A 17,540-nucleotide genomic window follows, 5' to 3' on the forward strand; every position below is an offset into this window, starting at 1 on the left:
CTGAGTCCATATGTGAAGAGGTTCTCTCTCCTGGGTGAGGAGGAAATGATTAGCCTGACTGGTGCCCGGCCAAGGCTGGCCCTAGAAAAGCCCCGGACAATGGACCTCCCCCAGGTTAGACATGAGAGCATCCCACAGCGCCCAACCCATTAGTAAGGAGGCAGCTCTCTCTACCCTGGAAGTCTCTAAAGTCTAAGTTCTAAGGCCTGGAGCTGCTTTCATCACTGTTCAGAAAATAAATGGCTTTCACGGCCAGGCACAGGGCCTCATGCCTGTAATTCCAGCATTTTGGGAAGCAGAGGAGGGTGGATCATTTGAACTCAGGAGTTCGAGACCAGCCTGGGCAACATGGCAAAACCCCATCTCTACTAAAAATACAAAAATTAAGGTCGGGCGCGGTGGCTCACGCCTGTAATCCCAGCACTTTGGGAGGCCGAGGCGGGTGGATCACGAGGTCAAGAGATCGAGACCATCCTGGTCAACATGGTGAAACCCCGTCTCTACTAAAAATACAAAAATTAGCCGGGCATGGTGGCGCATGCCTGTAATCCCAGCTACTCAGGAGGCTGAGGCAGGAGAATTGCCTGAACCCAGGAGACGGAGGTTGCAGTGAGCCGAGATCGCGCCATTGCACTCCAGCCTGGGTAACAGGAGCGAAACTCCGTCTCAAAAAAAAAAAAAATACAAAAATACAAAAATTAGCTGGGCACGGTGGCCCATGCCTATAGTTCCAGCTACTCGGGAGGCTGAGGCAGGAGAATCGCTTGAACCTGGGAGGCAGAGGTTGCAGCGAGCTGAGGTCATGCCACTGCACTCCAGCCTGGGCAACAGAGTGAGACTCCATCTCAGAAAGGAAGGAAAGAAAGCAAAGAAAGGAAGGAGAGAAGGAGGGAAAGGGGGGAAAGGAGTAAGGGGGAAAGGGAGGAAGGGAGGGAAGGAAAGGCTTTATAACAGAACGAGATTATCATTATTAAAATTAAAATTAGATTTATCATTAGATGTTGAATTTTTTAAAAACATGTGTTTCTTGAAAGGATAGAGAAAGCTGCCATACGACCCAGCAATTCCACTCCTAAGACTGGAGTTTTCTGATAAGTGAAAACAGGGCGTATAGCAGTATTATTCATATTAGCCAAAGCGTGGGAACCACTCAAATGGATTGGCCAATTCTGGTATATCCATCTATGGAGTATGACGCAGTTATGAAAAGGAAGGAGACACTGGCACATGTTCTAACTTGGACAAATCTGAAAAACATTGTGCTACACGCAAGAAATCGGTCACAAAAGACCACATATTATATAATTCCGTTATATGAAATGGCCAGAAAAGGCAAATCCACAGAGACGGAAAGTCAATTAGTAGTTGCCTGGGCTGGGGGAAGAGGGAAATGGGAAGTGACTGCTAATCCATAGAGGGTTTCTTCTGGGGGGGTAATAAAAATATTCTAAAATTAGGTGGTGATGGTTGCACAACTCCGTGAATATACTAAAAAACACTAGATTATATACTTTCAAACTGTGACTTTTATAGTACATATAGTTGCTAATTTAGCCAAGATCACACCACTGTGCCTCAGCCTGAGGAACAGGGCGAGACTGTCTCAAAAAATAAAAATAAAAAAATTGAATAAAACAGCTCTTGAGTGGCTACCATACGTAAAGCAAAGACAATGAAAGCACCATCATCCCTAGCACTAAGTGAAAAATAATCTCATGCCATCTTAACACTGGCTCTTTTAGGCCTAAGCAACTGGTCTCACAAATACGCAAATAAGAAAAGCAGCTAACACTTACCTGATGCCTACTAGGTACCAAACACTGTCTCAAGCTCTTCCCATATATTAACTCATTGGCCCTTACTCCAACTGAGAGAGACGTGTCATTATTATTCCCATTTTACAGATTAAGAGACTTAGGCTTGGCGAGGCACAGTGGCCCACGCCTGTAATCGAAGCACTTTGGGAGACGGAGACGGGAGGATCACCTGAGGTCAGGAGTTCAAGACCAGCCTGACCAACAGGGAGAAAGCCTGTCTCTACTAAAAATACAAAGTTAGCCAGGCGTGGTGGCACATACCTGTGATCCCAGCTACTAGGGAGACTGAGGCAGGAGAATCACTTGAACCCGGGAGGCGGAGGTTGCCGTGAGCTGGGTTCGCACCACTGCACTCCAGCCTGGACAACAGAGTGAGACTGTGTCTCAAAAAAAAAAAAAAAAAGTAACCTTCCTAGCAAGTTACTTTTAAGTTACTTAAAAGTAAGGTCACATAACTATTACAGGGCAGACCCTGGTTGCAAGCCTAGTCACTCCAGCTTCAGATTATACTCTTTTAACCCTCACACTGGAATTAATCCAACTCACAAAACAATTCCATGGAATAAAAATATAGAAACCCAGCCTAGCCAACATGGTGAAACCCTGTCTCTACTAAAAATGCAAAAAAAAAAAAAAAAAAAAAATTAGCTGGACGTGGTGACAAGCGCCTGTAATCCCAGCTACTTGGGAGGCTGAGACATGAGAATTGCTTGAACCTGGGAAGCAGAGGTTGCAGTGAGCCGTGACTGCACCATTGCACTCCAACCTGGGCAACAAGAATGAAACTCCATCTCAAAAAAAATAAACAAATAAATAAAATAGAAACGTAGAAAAATTGTAAAACAGACTGCAATTGCTCAGCCTTTCTCAGAGGCTCAGAGAGTGCTGAAGCACAGCGCCACGCACAGAGCGTGCAGTCGACGATCATCACCTGGCCAGGCCCTCACCTGTGGACCACCCCGGCCCGGTGCAGATGCTCCACGGCGGAGATGAGCTGCCGGATGTATCTGCGGGCCTCGGACTCCTCCAGCCTCTTCTTCTCATAGATCTTGTGCATCAGGTTGCCCCCGGGGCACAGTTCCATCACCAGGTAGTAGCTGTTTTCCGTCTCTAAAATATCAAGGAGCTGAGTGATATTGGGGTGGCGGATCATCTGCTGGATCTGCCCCTCTCGCCGCAGGTTTTTGGTGACATAGGTGTCCTTTTTGGCTCTCTTCTTATCAATGACTTTTATGGCCACCTAAGGAGAAACCAAGATCGTGACTGTTATCAGACGTGACGGACCATAGTGATTCCTGGGCTACTCTCAAGAATCCAGGGAGAATGCATAGCTATTTCTCTGCAACGGGAGAAACAACTTATCTAAAACAGCATCAGCCGGACGTGGTGGCTCACACCTATAATCCCAGCACTTTGGGAGGCTGAGGCGGGCAGATCACGAGGTTAGGAGTTCGAGAGCAGCCTGACCACCGTGAGTTCGAGGTTTCAACATGGTGAAACCCCATCTCTACTAAAAACAAAAGGAAAAAAAAAATCAGCCATGCATAGTGGCATGCACCTGTAATCCCAGCTACTCCAGAGGCTGAGGCAGGGGAATTTGCTTGAACCAGGAAGGTGGAGGCTGCAGTTAGCTGAGATCGCGCCACTGCACTCCAATCTGGGTGACAGAGCAAGACTCCATCTCAAAAAAAGTAAAAATAAAAATAAAAAAGTAGAACAGCATCAACGGAAAATATATATATACACATTCACATTTATGCATATACCATACATAAACACACACATACACACATATATGTATAACATCAGGAAAAATCAAAAGGTCCAGTTATTAAGGAAGACAATGGAATTTAAGAAAATCTGAATGGCTGTCTGGAAGGTACAGTGCAGGGTTAATGTCCAACTTACGTTTCTACAGGATGGGAAGATGAAATAACAATTTCTCCTCCAGCAAAGGACTCTTCCCAGTCCCTCTCAGGACTCGCCATCATCTCCCTCCAGATCTGAGGAGCCCCAGCCACTTCAGAAACAGCTAAATCTGGCCCCCAATCTTAGTTCCAGGGCATGGTTGCGGGGCACTGCCCAAAGACGCAGCCTTGCCCACCCTCTCTCTGCCCTGCACAGGTCCTCAAGCCGCAGGGTGCAGCCCCCTCGCCTTGCCCACCCTCTCTCTGCCCTGCACAGGTCCTCAAGCCGCAGGGTGCAGCCCCCTCGCCTTGCCCACCCTCTCTCTGCCCTGCACAGGTCCTCAAGCCGCAGGGTCCACCTCCTTGCCTTGTTGAATCACTCCCAGGGAAACTCAGCCGCCACTGTCAGGACCCAACCTCTGCTGCTACTCCACAGTCACATCTCTCCCACCCCCGGGAAGCTCCTCCTGGGGCATTTCCCCCACAATCAACTTGTCACAAGAGGTAGGGGGGAGGGAGGGAAGAACAGAAGGAAGGATCGAGGGACAGAAGGGAAGGGAAGATTGTCATTTCCACCCCAAATCCGCATCTGTCTCCAGTCCTCCTTCCTTTAGGGGAAGTCACCTCTGCACGGTGCTCACCCTTTTCCTCCCTCCCTTTCTTCCTTCTTTCCTTCCTTCCTTTCTTTCTACCTTCCCTCCTCCCTCCCCTCCTCCCTCCCCTCCTTTTCTTCCTTCCCTCCTTCCCTCCCTTCCTTCCCTTCTCTTTCCCTTCTTCCTTCCCTCCTTCCTTCTTTCCTTCCTTCTCCCCTTCCCTCCTTCCTTCCTTCCTCCCTCCCTCCTTCTTTCCCTCCTCCCTCCCTTTCCTTCCTTCCTTTCCTTCCTCCCTCCCTTTCCTTCCTTCCTTTCCTTCTCTCTCTCTCTCTTTCCCTCACTCTCTTTTTCTCTTTCTTTCTTGATAGAATCTGGCTATTGCCCAGGCCGGAGTACATGGTGCAATCATGGCTCACTGAAGCCTCAAACTCCTGGGCTTAAGCGATCCTCCCACCTCAGCCTCCCAGGACCTGAGACTATAAGCACACACCACCAAGGCTGGCTAATTTTTTTCTCTTTGTAGAGAGGGCTCTCCCAGGGTTGCACAGGCCGGTCTTGAACTCCTGGCCTCAACTGATTCTCCCCTTCAGCCTCCCAAAGTGCTGGTGTCACAGGCGTGAGTCACTGCACCGGCCGCCCTGTTCTCTTTTGTCTTCTCTCCTCTCTCCAATGTGATCAGCCACTGACATCAACACATGATGTCAATGTCTTCTGCCAGCTGCCTCGCCACCTGTCCTTCCTCTCTGTTCCCCTACCCACCCATCTGGTTCATTCCAGCTGTTGCCCCCAGCGCCCAGATGCCCTGTCATTAACTGAGACACAAGGGCCCAGGAACTCCTTCTCACACAGCTACGGAGCCTCCCGGTGCAGGAGGAACACAGTGGACCGCCCATTTCCCTTTACTTCTCTTTTTTGTAATTATATTTTATACCTTTTTCACAATGCCCTCAATATGCATTATATGCAATATGCCATATACAGAGGTACAAGTACATAAATAAATATAAGTAAATAAACACAGACGAACACATGTTTTCAGTGAGGGGCTCAAATATTATTTTGTGGACATAGTTCCTGATAAAGAAAAAAACAGGCTGGGCATGGTGGCTCACGCCTATAACCCCTTTGGGAGGCCAAGGCGGGCAGATCACCTGAGGTCGGGAGTTCCAGACCAGCCTGACTAACATGGAGAAACCCCATCTCTACTGAAAATGCAAAATTAGCTGGACGTGGTGGCACACGCCTGTAATCCTACTAGGGAGGCCGAGGCAGGAGAATCGCTTGAACCCGGGAGGCGGAGGTTGCAGTGAGCTGAGACTGCACCATTGTACTCCACCATGGGCAACAAGGATGAAACTCCATCTCAAAAAATAAAGAAAAAGAAAAGAAAAAAACAGAAGTCTGAGATCTAATGTACAGCAGGGCAACCAGCGTTAACAATAATGTATTGCACACTTGAAAACTGCTAAGAGGCCGAGCACGGTGGCTCATGCCTGTAATCCCAGCACTCCGGGAGGCTAAGGTGGGTGAATTATTTGAGGTCAGGGGTTCGAGACCAGCCTGGCCAACATGGTGAAACCTTGCCTCTACTAAAAATACAAAAATTCGCTGGGCGTGCTGCAGGAGCCTGTAATCCCAGCTACTCAGGAGGCTGAGGCAGGAGAATCGCTTGAACCAAGAAGAGAAAAAGAGAGAAACAGAGAAGAAAGGAAGGAAGGAAGGAAGGAAGGAAGGAAAGAGGAATGGAAGAAGGAAGAAAGGAAGAAAGGTGGAGGTTGCAGTGAGCCGAGATTGATCACACCATTGTACTCCAGCCTGGGTGACAAGAGTGAAGTTCCATCTCAGAAAAAAAAAAAAGAGAGACAGAAAACTGCTAAGAGAGATCTTTTTAATGTTCTCAACACACACAAAAGAATGATAATCTTGTGAGGTAATGAACGTGTGCACGAGCTTGATTGTGGAACCACTTCACAACGTGCGCACTTACCGGAGCCTCACACTGTACACTGTAAGCACGTGTGGTCATCTGTCAATTAAACCTCAATAAAGCTGGGGGGAAAAAGCCTTAAAAAAAAACAAAGAGAAAACAAAAAAGGGGAAAAAGTCCAAACTAAAGGTGAACTTTGAATTAAACAAAATAGTGAATGAATCACTCAAAGTCTGGCCGCCACCAGTGTGGACTAAGGTATGGACGTCACCTCTTCCTGAGGCTACTCCTGGTCTCCTGAATTCACTCTGCACTCTGCCTCCAAATCAGCGGGTCTGGAACTCTGATTTCTTGCAGCAGCTCCTGAGGGCTCACTGCTGCCCACGGGGGAGCCAAGCACCTTCATCAGCCCCACCACCACCCAGCCCCAAGTCCTCCCAGCTCTCCCTCCTGGCCACGTCTCCTCACTCCCTTGGACATGCAGTCTGTCACTCTCCAAGTGCTGCAGCCACACCCTTGCCCCACTCAAGCCCCAGACCCAAAGTCCCTCAGAGGCTATCGTCCCTTCCAGAGAGATTCCCCTGCACCCTCCTTCCCTACACATCAGAATCAGCGGTAAGCTCTAAGACAGTCATGGCTTGACCACTCCCCCTTCATGACACACAGCACTTTATAAACAGTAAGTGACTAATAGTGACTAACCGACGAGATCGCCAAAGCAAAAATGGCTGTAAACAGCGTAATCTACTGTCCCCTCTATAGAACAGTGTCTGTTTTCTGTTGTTGTTGTTGTTTTGTTTGTTTGTTTGCTTGTTTATTGAGATGGAGTCTCATTCTGTCACCCAGGCTAGAGTGCAGTGGCTCACTGTAAACTCCGCCTCCCAGGTTCAAGCAATTCTCCTGCCTCAGCCTCCTGAGTAGCTGGGATTACAGGCGCCCGCCATCACACTCAACTAATTTTTGTATTTTTAGTAGAGACAGGGTTTAGCCATGTTGGCCAGGCTGGTCTCGAACTCCTGGCTTCAAGTGATCTGCCCAGTTGGGCCTCCCAAAGTGCTGGGATTATAGGCGTGAATCACTGCACCTAGCCCAGAATCTTATTTTAATAGGGAAGTTCAGGCCCTTAATCAAAGATGGGAGTAACAAAGAGTCAATCAGCCCCCAAGGGGACCAGACAGGCTGGAAGAGCCCCTGCCACCCACACCTCACAGCAAGGGGCCTGCACTACCCCAAGTCAGCTCCGGCCGATGCTCTCAGCCCACAGGAGTTAAAGTTACACTCTGGCTGTGTCTGGCCCCAACTAGTTCAAGAGATGCTAAATTAACAGCTTGTAAACTGTTATCCTCCAAAAACACATAGACACACACATATTTCGTATCCATCCTCAGGGAGGTGGAGAAGAAGGAACGCTGAACAGTACAATTAGGCATTGTCTTTGCTCAACTCTGTGTTGCAGTGTTTTAAAAATCATACCCTCTGGCAATGAAATTCTTAAAAGTACTATGAATAAACAAGTCTAAAAGCCCAGCAGTAATACAGTCTGCCTTTTGAACAGAGCATACGATTATTTTTAAGATACCTTCTTGAGCTTGTTAATTGTCTGTACCAAGTTGAGTAATGGCCTAATCTTTGAATTACGTAAATGTGATTTTATCTGGAAAAACATCTTTGCAGAAGTGATTAAGTGCAGAATTCGGAGACTGGATTAACCTAGATTACCTGGGAAAGCCCTCAATGTTCTCATAAGTGTCCTCATAAAATAGACAATAAAAGGAGCTTTCACACAAATAAGCAGAGGGAGCAGCCACTGGAGGAAGGGGTGAGACATTGGGGTGTTGGGGCCACAAGCAGAGGAATGCTGGCTGCCACTAGAAGCCAGAAGAGGCAGGAAAGGATCCTACCCTAGAGTCTCTGGCGGAAGCATGGCCCTGCCAATACTTTTTTAGACTTTTGGCCTCCAGAACCGTGAGAGAATCAATTTGTTACTTTAAGCCACCGGAGTGATAATTTGTTATAGTGGCCACAAGAAACAAATAGCTTTTCTGAAAAAATAAGAAAGGAGTCTATCTGATGCTGCCCTTTGGGATGCGTTTCCAGGCATGGAGAGACCCTCCTTGGCAGTGGCGCATGATGCCACCTGTCACCGGCAGCCTCCTCCTCCTCCTCACTCTAGCCCCTCAGTGTAGTCCCAGGAGCCTCTTGACAATTCCTCGTTGACTCCACCATCCCCTCTGCTCCCCCACATCCATGAGACCTACAGGGAGCAAAGTCTTCACAAACTCTTTCTCAGGCTCCACTCCCTGGGCTGAATCAGCCCATACCAGGGTTTTGCACCTCCAAGAGCTTTGTCAAGGTAGAACTCTAGAAAGCTCCAAAATTAGTTAGCAAACGTCTACACTGCAGAGCACCCCCCTCCCCACCGCCCACCGCCGAAAAGAAGGAACAGCCCAGGTGGCTCTTTCCATGAGTCTGGACCTCTTTTTCACAGCTGTACAACTGCAGTCATCCTAACAATTAGTGTTGGTTCCAACATGCCAGACTTAGGGGTGCACGCCAGGCTTTCCTTTGGGCAGTTCTTCCTGTACCGTCCGACTTTGCGCAAATGCAGTATTTCCAAGCACTTCTCCCCACTCCCTCACCGCTTGCTCTTCCTCCAGCCCATCCTCCTCCCTTTCCTAAAGGTGAAAGGACAAGGCAATGAGGTGATCTAGGGTGCTGGGGAAATACCCACTGGAAACCCCTCCAGGCCCTCATCCTCACACCACTCAGTTCAGCTCTGGCCTTGGGCCATCGTACCAAGGCCTTCCGTGAAGCCGGCCCCATGTGGTAAGCCAAAAAATGGCCTCCCAAAGATGAGCCCAAATGCTAATTCTTGGAATCTGAAAATGTTATCTCATCAGGGAAATGGGACTCTGCAGACATAATGAAGTGAATGGTCTTGAGATGGGAGACTGCCCTGGATTATCTGAGAGTCCTAAATACCATCAAAAGTGTCTTTAAAGAGGGTGGCGGCTGGGTGTGGTGGCTCATGCCTGTAATCCCAGCACTTTGGGAGGCCAAGATGAGTGGATCACCTGAGGTCAGGAGCTTGAGACCAGCCTCATCAAAATGGTGAAACCCTGCCTCTACTAAAAATACAAAAATTAGCTGGGTGTGGTGGTGCATGCCTGTGAGCCCAGCTACTTGTGAGGCTGAGGCAGGAGAACTGCTTGAACCCAGGAGTTGCAGTGAACCGAGATCAAGCCACTGCACTCCTGCCTGGGTGACAGAGACGAGACTCCGTCTCAAAAAAAAAAAAAAGTGGTGGGGAGGGGATCAGATAGACAAGCAGAGAAGGAAGCAAAGTGAAAACAGAGGCAGAGAATAACGTGGCCACATGCCCAGGGGATGCTGCAGCCAGCAGGAGCTGGGAAAAGCAAAGTCCACATCTCCCCTTGGGTCTCTGGAGGAAGCGTGGCTCTGCTGACACCTTGATTTTGGTCCAATGAGACTGATTTTGGACTTCCAGCCTCCAGACTCTGAGGGAATCACTTTCTGTTGTTTTAAGCCAACAAGTTTGTGGTCATTTGTTACAGCAGCTGCAGGAGACTAACACAGCTGGTGTGTGCCCTACCATCATCTGACATCTTCACTCCCAAGTTCTGCTAGTCAATCGTCCCTCCATGAAAACCCTGAGCCCTTAAGCTACCTCACCTGGGAGAATGTTTCCTAGTAAACTCCCTCTCGATTTTCAAATACCAGCTCATTACCAGCTTGTTTTCATCCACCCCCTGACTTACAAGCTCGGCACTGATAATACTGAAATGGAATGCCATTCTTGATTACACAAAACCGTTTAATCAACTTCATCTGTAACAACTGAAATGGGGGAAAAAAATGAATGAGAAATTAAGGAAAAGCCAATCAGTGATCAGCAAAGGGAGACATCTAATTCAATCTGACAGTAATCAGAGGTTTGCAGGCAAAACAGACCTAACGCTGACTCCAACTGGGTAAAGCCCAATGCAATGATGGATCTCTAGCTGCAAAATAAACGGCTTAAGTCGGGAGAGTTTTACAGAGTGCAATTAAATCTCTGCTATCAAATGGCGGTAAAATAAGCAAGTTTAGCATGTTCCAGGCAACAGAAGTGATAGCACGACACCAATCAATGGCTCTTACCAATGCTGCACGTTTGCCGATTCACTTGAGGATGAGGCCCCCAGCCAGTGTCGCCAGGGAACCCCAGCCAGTGTCACCAGGGAACTCCCAATTCAGTCCATGGGTGTGGATGTGTGTCTGGGAATGGGGAGTTTCAGAAGGGTATCTAAGCCTGGATGTCACCATGAGCACAAGAAAAACAACAACTTTTTGTCAAAGATCAGTAAAACCAAGGTTCAGCAACAGATTCAATTGCAAGGCTTTTCAAAATTTTACAAAGGAATCAGTTTTCCAAATATTTCCCCCATATTTCCAAGAAGATTAGTAGAAAGCGCTGCAGTGGTGGAAAATTAAAAGAAAGAGAACAGCACAGTTGCAATATGAGATGACAATTGAAAGAGTTATTCATCAACTTCTTTTTTAAATTAAAAAATAGCAGTTTGTGCAACATGGCAAAACCTCATCTCACGCAAATTAACCAGGTGTGGTGGCTTGTGCCTGTAGGCCCAGCTGCTAGAGGGGCTGACGTGAGAGGATCGCTTGAGTCTGGGACCTCCAGGCTGCAGTGAGCTATGATCTTACCGCCGCATGAAAGCCTAGGCGACAGAGTGAGACCCTGTCTCAGAAAAAAAAAAAACAGGAATAGCATTTCTCACAATCTGGTATTTCCACCCTCCTTCCCTGCCAGACAAACAACACCAATCAATGGTGATGGATAAAATCAGCAAACCAACTTTTTTTTTTTTTTTTTTTGAGACGGATTTTCCCTCTTGCTGGAGTGCAATGGCACGATCTTGGCTCGCCACAAATTCCACCTCCTGGGTCGGCTAATTTTGTATTTTAGTAGAGATGGCGTTTCTCCACGTTGGTGAGGCTGGTCTCAAACTCCTGACCTCAGGTGATCCGCCTGCCTCGGTCTCCCAAAGTGCTGGGATTACAATCATGAACCACTGCACCCAGCACCAACTTTTAAATAAATAACTAAGCTCATAAGAAAGCAATGGAAATCCCCCAAGGCCAAAAAATCACTAGCAGCAGCTACAGAGATTAAAAAAAAAAATACAAGATGCAGGAGAGACTGAATGAAAGATGGGACACCCAGCTGGACACGGTGGCTCACATCTGTCACCGCAGCACTTTGGGAGGCTCAAGTGGATGGATCACTAGAGGTCAGGAGTTCAAGACCAGCCTAGACAACATGGTGAAACCCTGTCTCTACTACAAAAATTATCTGGGAATGTTGACGCATGCCTGTAGTCCCATGCTACTTGGGAGGATGAGGCAGGAGAATCACTTGAACCCGGGAGGCAGAGCCTGCAGTGAGCCAAGAAAGCTCCATTGCACTCCAGCCTGGGTGACAGAGCGAGACTCCATACCAAAAATAGAAAAAACAGAGAGAGGAAACTCTAAGGAAGAGAGGAAGAGAAGAAAGAGTTTGCCCTGCATGAAAGGAAAGTGCTGCTCTCCCCAATATAGGACAGGAGGAAGAAGCCATGTGTGTGGATTTTAGTCCGTCAGAAGGGGCATTTGCTAACCATCACAGAATTCATGCTTGGTGGCCTTTGTTAGGCATTAAGAGAAAAAAATCCAATGTAGAATTTTACTTAGAATAAGGGATGTTCAAAATCATCTGGGCCCAGTAATGTGCCCGGTAATGACACACACTTCCATCAACCAACAGGTCCCTAAGATAATGTACATCAAGAAAGCACTTAGCACAATGTCTGGCACACATGAAGTACTCCTTGAACTGGCACTGTTATTATCATTACCAATTTACTTTAATGAATCAACCTGTAGAGAGGGTGAAAAAGCATTCAAGCTAAGGAAAAAAATGTGCATTTCCTTGACCAGTGGTTTCAGCATATTAAAAAAGAAGGCTGAACTGTATCAGTGTTTCGAACTCTCTGGAATAGAGTTGCTTTTAAATCCCAAGGCAGTGACTTCCTATCAGGCAAGTCTTTCATCTTCTTTAAATATTGACTTAGCTGAGACTATCTATATAGGATCAGAGTTAACAGGATTTTAAAGTCATCCCTTCTTCCTGTATCACCCTTCACTGCCTTTAAAATTCATTACTCTGAAACACATCAAGTATTGATGTATCCAATCTCCAAAATGAGAAGTCAGATGTAAAATGCATCTTCTGTATGACTGAGAGGAAGAAAAAAAACTGATCAGAGACTCCTCTTTAATATCGTAGAAATATACATACATGTTTTACATATTATACAATGTGCTGTATTTTAGAAAGTTCATAGTCTTTCCCTAATCAAAGCACATTTACACCGTGTTTTAAATATCAAAACGCAGAGGAAATGGGAAACCCTGATCAACTGAGTTTTCTTTTCACATGGAAATTATCTCCCCAAAAAAGCTTTCTTTCCAGAACACTTCGGTTTCTTAATAAATACTGTATGCTGGCCAGGCACAGTGGCTCACACCTGTAATCCCAACACTTTGGGAGGCCAAGGAGGGTGGATCACTTGAGGTCAGAAGTTCAGGACCAGCCTGGCCAACATAGTGAAAACGTGTCTCTACTAAAATTACAAAAACTTATTTTTATAATTGTGGCAGGTGCCTGTAATCCCAGCTACTGGGGAGGCTGAAGTGGGAGAATCACTTGAACCTGGGAGGCGGAGGCTGCAGTGAACTGAGATTGCACCACTGCACTCCAGCCTAGGCAACAGAGCAAGACCCTGTCTCAAAAAATAAATAAATAAATACAATAAATACTGTATGCTAAACTCAAATGAATCGTTCCTTCTTCAACCTGCCAGTGTTCCAGGTATAAGTGCATGCAGGCTGAACATCTCTAATCTCTAATCTGAAAACCCAAAATCCAACATGTTCCAAAATCTGAAACTTGTTAAGCATCAATATGATACCTCTAGAAAATGCTCACTGGAGCACCTGGAATTAAGGGTGCTCCACTGTGCACGAGCAAATATCCCAAAATAAAAAATAAAATTAAAAAAATCCCAAATCTAAAACACGTCCAGTCCCAAGCAGATAAGGGATAATTAACCTGTACTATCAAAGAGTCATGGATCTTTAGGTCCGTTTTAGGGGGAGGGGAGGATAATTCAGATTCTTTGTAATGGTTCAAGATTGCCATCTGCAATAGACAGAACTGTGTACGTGGAAGCCCTAACCCCCAGTGACTATTTAAAAAGACAGAGACTTTAAAGAGGTTATTAAGGTTACATGAGGTCATTAGGGTGGGGCTCTAATCCAATAGGACTGACGTCCTTATAAAAAGAGGAAGAGACTCCAGAACTCTTTCTCTGTCTCTGAGCCTGCACAGAAAGGCCATGTGAGGACACAGGAAATAGCGGTCATCTAGAAGCCAAGGGGAGAGCCTTGGGAGAAACCAACCCCGCCGGCACCTTGGTGTCGGACTTCCAGACTCCAGAACTGTGAAACGTACATTTCCATTGTTTAAGCCACCCAGGCCATGGTATTTTGTTGTGTCAGCCTGAGAATACTAACAGACCATCGGGACATCCTACAATTCTGCAGGATTCCCTGCAGAAGAGTAGAAATGTAAGAACAAAGGGCTAGCATTCGTTCACCGAGGGCGCGAGAGCCAGGTCTTACACTTCCTGTTTCACTCTCCTCCTCCCTTCTCCAGTCTGGGGACGTCACAGCAACAGCAGCTGGGCACGCAGGCTCTGAAGCTGCAAACCCTGCAAACCCTGGCTCTGCCACTTGGTACCTTGGACCTCTCTAAGCCCTACTTTCCCCACTTGTTTAAATAATGCAAGAGGGATAATAGTGCCTACCTCATAGGGATGTTGAGGGAATAAATGAGATATCTACAAAAGGTCTGTAGCATTGGAAGCATCCATCAGTAAGTGGTGGTCAGTAGGCTCTGCATGTTTGGTACAGAGGAGCAGGTAGGCACAGAAGCCAGACAGTCCCTGCCCCAGACTCCCACTCCCACTACTTCCATGGCTGCCCTCACCAGGATCCCTGGTACCCGGAGGTCACTCTCCCTGCTGACCTCTCACACCTCCCTTGCTCTCCCAGTTCCACACCTCCTGCTTCTCCCCATGAAGCCTCCTGGAGGTTCTCTCCCAAGGCTTCCTCTGCTGGGGAGGCACGTGTCCACCCCTCTACTTCCAACACTCCCATGACTATGACTGTCCATCTGCGCATGAGTGCCAATGCCTGTCCCGCTCACACCTCTTCGTGAGCTCCGACATGCCTCTGGCCATCTGCACCTGGATGACCTGCAGGCTTCCCAGCCTGTTACCTCCCCCTGCCCCCACTCCTCTCTGGGGCTCCCAGCTCAGTCTAAAGCACCATCATCCACAGGTGGCCCCACTGCAACATCCTCCTCCAGCTACCCCGCCCCTAGTCCCACACCTCATTCATCACCAAGGTCTGTCACCTCCACCTTGGAAAATCTCCGTCCCCTTCCCCCTCCTTCCCATACTCCCCTGCTGCAGCCTCATCATCATCCCTCTGGTGGAGTTCAGCTTTCCTGCTAATCTCTCTGCCTCCTGTCTCCCATCCCCGCCCAGCCCGGCCTGGAATTCCCTCCCACACACTCTTGGCCAGGTCAGCTCCCAATTCCCACCCGCCACTGGCCTCAGGTTACAGTTTGCTTTGCCACCCAGACTGGCTGGGGTCACTCGGGGCCTCCCCAGCTGTCACAGCCATCACACACACGCTTAGCTGCTGTGATACCCTCCACTATACTTTCCAGGAAAACAGAAATGGTATCTGGCCTCCCAGCACCTAGCATAGCGCTGGGCTCATGGGAGCAAGGAAAAGAGGGAATAAATTCAGTATAAATTCTTGGTTGTCTCTGCCACTGCCTTGGGAAGTCTCACCACTTAAGCTCTCAGATTTCCCAATTACAATGTAGGTAGACCAATGCCTTCCCTTCAGACATGAAAATCATCAAATGTGGGTGCTCTCTGCGGACATAGTCTCAGCTTGTGTGCGACTGTGATTCGCAGAGTCCATAGACCTCCCTTTGAGAAATGTCCCACAGGCAGATGGCTTGAACCCAAGAGTTCAAAACCAGCCTGGGCCATATGGTGAAACCCCGTCTCTACCAAAAAAGTACAAAAACTTAGCCAGGCATAGTGGTACACGCCTGTGTTCCCAGCCACTTGAGAGGCTGACGTGGGAAGACTGCTTGACCTTGGGATGCTGCAGTGAGCCATGATCATGCCACTGCACTCCAGCCTGGGTGAGTGAGACCCTATCTCAAAAAAAACAAAAGAGAGAGAGAAATGTCCCCCCTTCTCAGAGAGGCTTCCCCAACTAGCTTAAATCCAACTCTACCCCCTCCTCCTTCAACCCAGGCACTCACAACCCCCTAACCCTATCCCCACCCCCCATCCCTCCCAAAGCCTCCCCCCAGCTCACTAGGCTACAACAGGGTTTCCTTTTGTCACCACAGGAAAGTCTCCCACCTCCAAACCCCTGCTGGGATCAGCGCTTTTGGCTCCTTCTCATCCTTTTTCAAGGCCCAATCTTTTCCTACAACACTTCCAGAACCCCCTTCCGGGCACCAAACCCTTGGTCATTTCAAAAGTGACTGAATCCTGTGTGTCCAGCGTCCAGCACCGTGTCAGGAACCTGGAAGGAGCTCCATCAGCATGCCCTGGATAACAACAGGGCCAGCATGGACCTGGACAGAGAGGAAGGATGGCTGCATGGCCACGGCCGGCCCCGATCCCAGGTGTGCCTTCCCGATTCCACTTTGGGATGGACAACAATTATCCAGCTGACACTGAATGCCAGTGCTAGAAAGTAGGGACACGGATGCTGAGCAGCTCTGGGAGTCCCAACAGAGACAGGCATTTAGGGTCCCTGCTGAGTCCAAGGCAGTGAACTATCTGCCAGCCGTCCAGCCTTCCTGCTACAGAAAGTGATTTCTCTCTTCCGAAAAGTGTGGCTAAGAGCTGGGGACAGGTCATGGGGAGAAGGGGTGCTGGGGAGACCACATGCCCAGTATTACAGCAGGCGTTCCATGACAGAAGGGCCCTCATTCTTCACCACCAGCCCCCATGTGCCGTCCTAAAATTCCTGGCACGCCAATGTCTAATTCTGGGCTATCCCCCTGGTGGGTACCCTATCTCTGTCCCAAACTTGTCTAAGCTGTCACCTTCTCCAGAGCAGCTAATCCAGAGGGACAGGAAGGCTCCCCAAAAGCAAGGACCATGAAAATACACCCAGGCTCCCCGTCACTCCCAAAGGAAAGAATCAAAGTCCTGAGGAGGCTGGCACCACTCCCCCATCAGGCAGCTCCAGCTCCCTCTGCTTGACCTGCCTCCTCCTCGCCGGCTCCTCAGCAGCAGCAAACAGGTGTGTTCCCTCCCGGGGGCCTTGGCCACATGGCACTCCCTCAACCTCTAAGATGCTGCCGAAATGTCAGCTCTCAGAGAGGCTTCCCTGACTCATTTATAACCACACCACCCGGAGCTCACAATCCCTGTACCCTGAGGCTATCTGTCCCCACAGCACTTATCCCCTCTGAAGTCCCACAGAACTGAGTGAGCATGGAATCTGCCTGAAGCTTGGAAGCCCCAGAGGGAAGGGATGGTTCCTCGCTGACATACTTGCCACATCCATAACAGCCCAGCACACAGGCGGCACTCGGTGAGTATGTCTTGAATGAATGAATCCAAGTGCAGTTGGAAGAAGAATCTATTAACTGTTTCAGAACCTGTTACAGGCTAAGTTGTGTCCTCTCCCAAAATTCCATCTCTACCCCTGTGTGATGGTAGAGCCCTCCATGGGCTCCACATCCGTGGATTCAACCAACCTCAGATCAGAAATGTTGGGGAAAAAGTAATTCACAAAGTTCGAAAAGGCAAAACCTGAATTTGCTGCATGCCAAGTACTAAGTTGAATCCACGTGAGGGAGGTGACGGGTAGGCACTGCCTTAGGTATTCTAAGTAATCTGGGGATGATTTAAAATATACAGGAAGATATGCATAGGTCATATGCAAATACGACACTATTTATTATCAGGAACATGAGCATCCTTGGACTCTGGTACCTGAAGGAGATCCTACCTAGCACTTTGAGAGGCCGAGTGGGCGGATTACCTGAGGTTGGGAGTTTGATACCAGCCTGGCCAACATGGCAAAACCCCGTTTCTACTAAAAATACAAAAATCAGTCAGGCATG

At 48.2% G+C, this 17,540-nt stretch overlaps 1 protein-coding gene across 3 annotated transcripts in view; it reads right to left on the bottom strand.

Moving 5' to 3' along the window:
- Nucleotides 1-17,540, bottom strand: part of HUNK (hormonally up-regulated Neu-associated kinase) — a 254,317-nt gene that overhangs the window by 81,095 nt on the left and 155,682 nt on the right. For all 3 annotated transcript variants that reach the window (XM_074389349.1, XM_039480626.2, XM_039480625.2), the window contains one exon: nt 2,765-3,057. In XM_074389349.1, the coding sequence (XP_074245450.1) occupies nt 2,765-2,970 (206 nt within the window). In that variant the 5' untranslated portion in view covers nt 2,971-3,057. The remainder of the gene's footprint in view (nt 1-2,764; nt 3,058-17,540) is intronic.

The sequence above is a fragment of the Saimiri boliviensis genome, chromosome 18, assembly GCF_048565385.1.
Source record: "Saimiri boliviensis isolate mSaiBol1 chromosome 18, mSaiBol1.pri, whole genome shotgun sequence".
Classification (NCBI taxonomy): Eukaryota; Metazoa; Chordata; class Mammalia; order Primates; family Cebidae; genus Saimiri; species Saimiri boliviensis.